This window comes from Theropithecus gelada, chromosome 9 (assembly GCF_003255815.1).
Source record: "Theropithecus gelada isolate Dixy chromosome 9, Tgel_1.0, whole genome shotgun sequence".
NCBI classification, from domain to species: Eukaryota; Metazoa; Chordata; class Mammalia; order Primates; family Cercopithecidae; genus Theropithecus; species Theropithecus gelada.
The window spans coordinates 75,279,908-75,288,978 of NC_037677.1; the positions used below are offsets into that span (position 1 = coordinate 75,279,908).

At 39.3% G+C, this 9,071-nt stretch overlaps 1 protein-coding gene across 1 annotated transcript; it reads left to right on the forward strand.

The window, feature by feature from the left end:
* The first annotated feature begins 204 nt into the window (after window positions 1–204).
* Window positions 205–2,367, forward strand: LOC112632157 (calcium uptake protein 1, mitochondrial-like). Its single transcript, XM_025397943.1, is given in 2 exon segments — window positions 205–580; window positions 583–2,367. Coding segments are annotated over 2 exon segments (1,410 nt in total). The 5' UTR covers window positions 205–327; the 3' UTR covers window positions 1,740–2,367.
* The last annotated feature ends 6,704 nt before the right edge of the window (window positions 2,368–9,071 follow it).

Here is a 9,071-nt window from a genome sequence, read left to right on the forward strand (position 1 = left end):
CATAGATGCAAAAATCTTCAACACAATACTAGCAAACCGAATCTAATAGCACATCAAAAAGATTATACATCATAATCAAGTGGGATTTATCCCAGGGATGCAAGAATGGTTCAACACATGTAAACTAATCAACAGAATGAAGGATTAAAAACCCTATAGTTGAAGATCCCGACAGGCCCAGCGGCTAGGAGAGTCACGTGAGGGTGGGCGGAGGAGGTGGAGGTTTGTCTCCGCTGTTTCATCTCTATGGCTGTCAGAGGTGGGCGGCTTTGACTGAGGAGCTGCTGGAGCTCGTGCTTGGACGCGTGAGTCTCGGACTCTGGAGGGATGTTTCGTCTGAACTCACTTTCTGCTTTGGCAGAACTGGCTGTGGGTTCTCGATGGTACCATGGAGGATCACAGCCCATCCAGATCCGGCGAAGACTAATGATGGTGGCTTTCCTGGGAGCATCTGCAGTAACTGCAAGTACTGGTCTTTTGTGGAATAGGGCCCATGCAGAATCTCCACCATGTGTAGACAACCTAAAAAGTGACATTGGTGATAAAGGGAAGACTAAAGATGAAGGGGATGTTTGTAACCATGAAAAAAGACTGCAGATCTTGCGCCTCATCCAGAAGAGAAAAAGAAGAAACGTTCTGGATTCAGAGACAGAAAAGTGATGGAATATGAGAATAGGATTCGAGCCTACTCCACACCAGACAAAATCTTCCGATATTTTGCCACCTTGAAAGTCATCAGTGAGCCTGGTGAAGCAGAAGTGTTTATGACGCCAGAAGATTTTGTGCGATCCATAACACCCAATGAAAAACAACCAGAACACTTGGGTCTGGATCAATATATAATAAAACGTTTTGATGGAAACAAAATTTCCCAGGAACGAGAAAAATTTGCTGATAAAGGAAGTATATTTTACACCCTTGGAGAATGTGGGCTCATATCCTTTTCAGACTACATTTTCCTTACAACTCTTCTTTCCACTCCTCAGAGAAATTTTGAAATTGCCTTCAAGATGTTTGATTTGAATGGAGATGGAGAAGTAGATATGGAGGAGTTTGAACAGGTTCAGAGCATCATTCGCTCCCAAACCAGTATGGGTATGTGCCACAGAGTTCGTCCGACTACTGGCAACACCCTCAAGTCTGGCTTGTGTTCAGCCCTCACAACCTACTTTTTTGGAGCTGATCTAAAGGGAAAGCTGACAATCAAAAACTTCCTCGAATTTCAGCGTAAACTTCAGCATGATGTTCTGAAGCTCGAGTTTGAACGCCATGACCCTGTGGATGGGAGAATTACTGAGAAGCAGTTTGGTGGCATGCTACTTGCCTACAGTGGGGTGCAGTCCAAGAAGCTGACCGCCATGCAGAGGCAGCTCAAGAAGCACTTCAAAGAAGGAAAGAGTCTGACATTTCAGGAGGTGGAGAACTTCTTTACTTTCCTAAAGAACATTAATGATGTGGACACTGCAGTGAGTTTTTACCATATGGCTGGAGCATCTCTTGATAAAGTGACCATGCAGCAGGTGGCCAGGACAGTGGCTAAAGTGGAGCTCTCAGTGGGCGTTTGCACTCTTTGTGATGGCAATGGCGAGCTGAGCAATAAAGAATTTGTTTCCATCATGAAGCAACGGCTGATGAGAGGCCTGGAAAAGCCTAAAGACATGGGTTTCACTCGCCTCATGCAGGCCATGTGGAAATGTGCACAGGAAACTGCTTGGGACTTCGCTTTACCCAAACAGTAACCCCACACTGCAAGAGGGGACCTCTCCACCCCCAGTACCCCGGATCCCCTCTGCAGAGTCTCGGCAGAGCCCTTTGTTCTGCTACTTCTGGAAGTAGTGTCCCTTCCTTCTGGGGATGACCTCAGGACTCTGTCGGTTTCCCCTCTTCACCCTTCCCCGTCCCCGTGTTCTGCTGGGCTCTGATTCTGCCCGATGATTATCCCCATAGGTTCTCAAAAACATGAACAAGTCTGAAAAGCTCAGACATTTGGCAGCCTAAACAGCACTACCCATTCAAGCACCCGGTGGATAAAGAATGCGGGGAACCATCCACACACCTGCCAACCCTGGGAAGCATCCAGTTCTCAAATCGTTTTTGCTATGGATTTATATTAACAAGAACATTCCTTGCTTTCCCTCCTGCTGGTATTTTAAAGCCACAAGTAGGGAAGATATCTGGTAGGCAGAAAGAAGTCTGTGATGATAAATGAGGATGAGGATGACCTAGGCACCCTACGCTAGTGTGAGAAGCCGGCGCCCCAGGAAGGATCTGTGTTAGTCCCTGGGATGGCTCCGAGGTCTGCTCTAGGAAGGCAGCATACTCAGTGGGAACACAGCAAGATTCAGAATTTAAAGTAGTTGCTTCATGGCTCTCTGCACTCTCTTTTCTTCCTCGCAGCCTCCCTAAGATGACTCCAGTGTGACTCTGTGCTTAGTGAGCAATAGTGATTGAGCTCATGTTCCCTGCAAAAGCCGCTTCCCCTCCAGGATGGGCCTCTAAAGCTGAGGCCTGGCTGGGAGGCTGTTTGCCCTCTGTCTTAAACAAACACTTGTAAAATACCCCTTTAATTATAACCGTTTGCAATAAGCATCTCCCCCGCCCCCCCCCGCCAAAAAAAACCCTATAGTTATCTCAATTGATGCAGAAAAAGCATTTAATGAAATTTAACATCCCTTTATGATAAAAACTCTCAACATATTATGTATAGAAGAAACAAATCCCAACACAAAAGCTATATATGACAAACCCACAGCTACCATCATACTGAACCAGAACTAGAACAAGACAACAATATCTACTTTTACCACTCCTATTCAGCATGGTACTAAAAGTCCTAGCCAGAGGAATTAGGCAAGAGAAAGAAACAAAGAGCAATCAGATTGGAAAAAAAGAAAGTCAAATTGTTCCTCTTGGCAGATGACATGATCTTATATGCAGAAAAACATCAAGACTTGCCCAACATCTCCTAGAACTGATAAACAAATTTAGTAAAGTTGCAGGATACAAAATCAATATACAAAAATTAGTAGAATTTCTGCATGCCAATCACAAGCTAGCTAAAAAAAGAAGTCAAGAATGCAATCTCATTCATAATAGCTATAAAAAATAAAATATTAAGAAATAAATATAACCAAGGAGGTGAAAGATCTCTATAATGAGAAATATAAAACACCGATTAAAGGAATGGAAAGGGACACAAAAATGGAAAGTCAACTCATGCTCATGGATTAGAAGAGTGAATATTGTTGAAATATCAATACTGCCCAGAGTAGTTTACAGATTTGCTAGGAATTGATAAGGATTTCTATCAAAATACCAATGGCTTTCTTCACATAAATAAAAAAAAAATTCTAAATTGTATATGGAACCACAAAATGCCCTGAATAGTCAATGTGATTGGAGCATAAAAACAAAGCTGGAGGCATCACACTACCTGACTTTGAAATATGCTACAAAGCTATAGTAAACAAAACAGCATGTTATTGATATAAAAACAAATACATAGACCAATGAAACAGAATACAGAGCCTAGAAATAAACTCATGTATTTACAGCTAACTGATTTTTGATAAAGGAACCAAGAACATTGGGGAAGGGCCACCTTCCCTTCAATTAATGGTACCCAGTGAAATGGATATCAATACACAGAAGAATGAAACTAACTAGACCCCTATCTCTGATCATATGCAAAAATCAACTCAAAATGGATCTTAAAATGTAAGACTCAAAAACTACAAAGCTACTAAAAGAAAACATAGGGGAAATGCTTCAGAACATTGGTCTAAGCAAATATTTTATGGGTAAGACTATAAAAGCACAAGGAACCAAAACAAAAATAGACAAATGGGACCACATGAAACTAAAAAGTCTGCACAGCAAAGAAAATAATCATCAGAGTGAAGAAATAACATGTAGAATGGGTAAAAATATGTGCAAACTATATGCCCAACAAAAGACTAATAGAAAGCATAAACAAGAAACTCAAACAATTTAACAGCAAAAACCTAACAATCTGATTTTAAAAATCAGCAAAAGCTCTGAATAGACATTTCACAAAAGAAGAAATACAAATGACCAACAAGTGTATGAAAAAATGACCTAGGCACCCTACGCTAATGATATTATTATATCACTAATAATCAGGGAAATACAAATAAAAACTGCAATGAGATATTATCTCACCCCAGTTAGAATGACTATTACTAGAAAGACAAAAATAACAAATGCTGGCAAGGATGTGGAGAAAAGGGAACTCATACACTGTGGTAGAAATGTAAATATGTACAGCCACATGGAAAACAGTATGGAGGCTTCTCAAAAGACTAAAAATAGAAGTACCTAAGATCTGTCAATCCCACTACTGGATATTTATCCAAAGGAAAGGGAATCAGTATATTGAAGAGATATCTGCACACCCATGTTTATCACAGCACTATTCCTAATAGCCAAGATATGGAATCAACTTAAATGTCCATCAACAAATGGAACAATAAAAAAATGTGGTTGAAATACTATTCAGACACAAAAAATAATAAAATCCTGTCATTCATGACAACATGGATGATCCTGGAGAACCTTATGTTAAGTAAAATAATTCAGGCAGAGAAAGATGAACACTACATGTTCTCATTCATATATCGGAGGTAAAATAAAGTTAAGCTCATAGGAGTAGAGACTATCAGAGTCTGGGAAGAGGAGGGGGAAGCATAGGGAGAGATTGATTAATAAATACAAAGTTACAGCTAAGAGGAGGAATAAGTTCTAGTGTTCTATAGAACTGGCAGGTGAATATCATTATTAATAACTTATTGCATATTTGCAAAAAGCTAGAAAAGAGAATTTGGAATGTTCCCAATGCAAATAAATAATAAATGTTTTAGGTCCTGGGTATGCTAATTACCCTGGTTTGATCATTACATATTGGATTCTCATATCAAGATATCACTCTGTATCCCATAAATACGTACAATTATTATGTGGAAACTAGAAATAAAAGGAAAAAAGATTAGTACAAAAAAAGTAAATAAATAGGTAAAATAAAATAAAATGAGGCCAAAAAAAAAAAAAAGAATCGAATGCCTACATGTGCCAAGACAAGAAAACACTGACCAAGTGTATATGCCTAGGACGTCCCTGAATTCTGGTTATCTAGAATCTACTTAAATTGCTGAAATGAACATCTCCTAACTATTAACACTGTTTCCCACTACAAGACAGTGCTGATTTAATTCTGAGTTCTCCTGTGTTTTCCTAAATATGCCTGAAAACCCTGTTTAGTGAAAATTAAGAACAATTAAATATCCACAATCCTCTATGTTTCCCCACAACCCTGATATAGATCCCTGGCCTCTGTGGTGAGTAGTTTAAAAACTTTGCTTTCAAATTCCCTCTTCTCTCTACCTCAATAGGAGAGGAGACCTCTGGTCAAAATCAAAGACTGCTGCTTGGTCACATGTTCTAGCAACAAAGATTTCAAAGGATTTAAAAAGTGATTCTCAAATTTGGTTAAAATTAGAATCACCTGGGAAGTTTCTTCACATATTATGAGCATTTTGAACCTCTCTACTTCATTCCTGGGAATCCTTGCCCCATACTTGATCTGCTTGATTTGTTGTTTTTGTTTAAATAAACTTTTATTTTGGATTAATTTTAGATATATAGAAAGGTTGCAGCAGAAATAATGCAGATTTCCCATATATCCCTCACCCAGTTTTCCCTTATGTTATTATTTTATTTTATTATGGTGTATTTGCCAGAACTAAGAAACCAGCAATGGTGCATTACAATTAACTATAATCCAGACTTTATCCTGATTTCCCCAGTTTTTCTATTACACTCTTTTTCCATTCAAGGATGCAGTCCGGAGTACCACACTGCATTTAGACTTTATGTCTCTCAGTCTCCGCTTGTCTGTAACATGTTACCAGTGTTTCCTTGCTTTCCTTAACAGCTTTAAGGAGTACAAGTAAGTATTTTACAGAATGTTCTTCAACTTGGATTTGTCTGTTTTTCTCATAATTAGACTGGGATTGTGGGTTTATGGGAATAGTACCACAAAGGCGAAGTGCCTTTCTCATCACATAACACCAAGGGATCCATGATGACCACATGGCATCGCAGGTGATGTTAACCTTCAATCTTCATCACTTTGTTAAAGTCATGTTTTCCAGATTTCTCCACCATAAGTTACTATTACATTTTTTCCCTTTTCCTACTTTATTCTTTGGAAAGAAGTTACAAAGTCTAGCCCACCCTAAGGAAGATGAGGGAAGAATTAAGCTCCATCTCCTGGGAAGGGAAATATGTACACAAATTATTTGGGATTATTCTGTAAGAAATGTTTGTCTCTTTATCCCTATTAATTCAGTTATTTATAATAGTATGGAGTCATGTGTATTCATATTGTACTTTGAGTTGTAATACAGTACCACATTTTTAAATTTTATTGCTCAAATCTTTTCAGTTTTGGCCATTAGGAGTTCTTTCGGGTTGGTTCCTGTGTCCCTTTGACATAATGCCATCCTTTTATTTTTTTGAACACTGCCTTAGTTTCTCATAGCACAAGATGCTTCCAGTTCATCTTGAATTTTTCATGCCCTGGCACTAAAATCAGTCATTTCTCCCAAGAAACCTGGTTCTTTTGATTGGAAAATGATAAGTAGTCACCAAGATCTGGAAAGTGGGAATGCTAATTGCTGTTGAAGTGTCATTGCTGTTAGTACAGAGCTAGGTAATATATATTTGTATATTAGTCTGTATACACACACATATCTGTAATTGTTTCTGTATCTATTTGGGTTTGTGTGTGTATAGTTAAACATAAGTTCATACTGATGTCTTGAATTCTAATCCAGCCTACAAAGTTCGTTCTAGCCTTCCCTTCTTGCTGATCTGTAACTTCCCTGCCCCAGACGATGAGAAACCTGACTCACACCATGCATTGCCCATTTACTGATCTTTTTACTCCAGTGTACAGAAAAAGCCATTTCAGAATTGTTAGTCCATACCCTACCTGGGGAAATTTTAAAGTGCTCACTGTACAAGATGTACCTGAGAGCAATTAAATCAATTTCTGGGGATGCAGCCCAGGTCTTAGAAGTCTTCAAGTTTCCCAGGTGATTTCAATGTATAACCAGGCTGAGAACCTTTGGGTCAAAAGATCAGCACATGTGGATAGAACTTTTCTTTCCCATCTCTCCCTGTTTACTTCCATGTGACTAAAATGAGGAGCGCTCAGGGCTGCTTCAACGTGGAAGGTACAGTGTTCAGTGTCCCTGGATTATATTCCCTTCTCTGCATCAGTTTGGCAAGAGAGAAAAATCTCTCTTGGGCTCTGTCTCTGAGGCTTCAAATTCTCTTATTGGACTTCTTTTCCATGAGGGTGCATGATCTGATTCTGGCATAAATGGGGAAAACAGACTGAGCCTGCTTCACAGCCTGCTTAACTGGCTTCCAGGTTAAGGAATAAAGTCCCTGCCAGGCGTGTCACAGCCCAGATAACTAGTTCACAGTGTTGAGCACTGGATTGTCAAATAAGACACAGCTAGGACTAAAGTGTTCCTTTACCTTCTGTTTATCTTGCTTTGCCTCCTGTGTATGCACTTCATGTTGTAGACCCTTGGGAGAGTCATTGGTCAAGAATGAGATTTGGAAGGTCCTAAATACCCCAGCCTAAATGGATATAGTTTCTTATTTAAAAATTAAACATAAGCAAGTGTTAACTAATAATATGCACCATTTGTATAATACAAATTATTTTTTATTTAAAGTAAGATTAATTTTAATTAAAGTAATACCCAGATGAAGTTTAAAAACCTCAAACCATGAAGAAGAATCTAAAATTCAAAATCTCTTTTTTAATGTCCAAATCCTGAAGTAGTTGCTTTAAGTGCGTCCTATTTTTTCTTTCTTTTCTTTCTTTCTCTTTCTTTCTTCCTTCCTTTCTTTCTTTCTTTCTTTGCTTTCTTTCTTTCTTTTTTCTTTCTTTCTTTTCTTTCTTTCTTTTTCTTTCTTTCTCTTTCTTTCTTCTTTTTTTTTGGTGTTGACTGTTACAAGTTTGAATAATATATTTACACCACTCTGGCTTGAATTATTAAGGAGTTTGTTGACTTCTCACTGTGAAAGATGAGAAATTGAACACATTCATTCAACTGTTTTCATGTCTCTAGCCTCATTTTTATAAATTAGATACATTTTTTCTTGGTCAAGGTTTACAATCTTTATTTAGGTTTCATAATCATAACTTTGTCCTTTGTGCTTCTGTTAACTCAGAGGTCAGTTTTTCTATTTGTTCATCTTGGTTATTGTCTTTTCTGCTGTTTTCTCCAAATATTGTGTGATTTTTGGTTGTCAGTTCCTTTATAATTGAAGATCTAAGTTGATTACTGTGGGTGCCTGCAATGGTTTTCTGTCAAGTTAGCATAATTTGGTTGTGAAGAACAGAAATCAACTCTGTACAACCTGAGCTGATAAGGAGAAGGAATTCACTGGAATGATTTTGAGTGACATACAGAATTGAAAACAGAGAATTGCCTCTGAAAGAAAAGTACCAGGCTGCTGGGCACAGGTGAGTGGAGAAGACAGAGAACAGAAAGCAATGTGCAGTCTATTTAGGGAGCTGCTTTCAAAATGACACAACTCCAAACACTTTTCTCATTAAGTCACTCCACTTAAGATTCAAACACCTAGTGAATAGGAACAGCTCCAGTCTCCAACTCCCAGCGCGAGCGACACAGAAGACCTGTGATTTCGGCATTTTCAACTGAGGTACTGGGTTCATCTCACTGGGGAGTGCCGGACGATCGGTACTGGTCAGCTGCTGCAGCCCGACCAGCGAGAGCTGAAGCAGGGCGAGGCATTGCCTCACCTGGGAAGCGCAAGGGGGAAGGGAATCCCTTTTCCTAGCCAGGGGAACTGAGACACACAACACCTGGAAAATCGGGTAACTCCCACCCCAATACTGCGCTTTAAGCAAACAGGCACACCAGGAGATCATATCCCACACCTGGCCGGGAGGGTCCCACGCCCACGGAGCCTCCCTCATTGCTAGCACAGCAGTCTGTGATCTACCG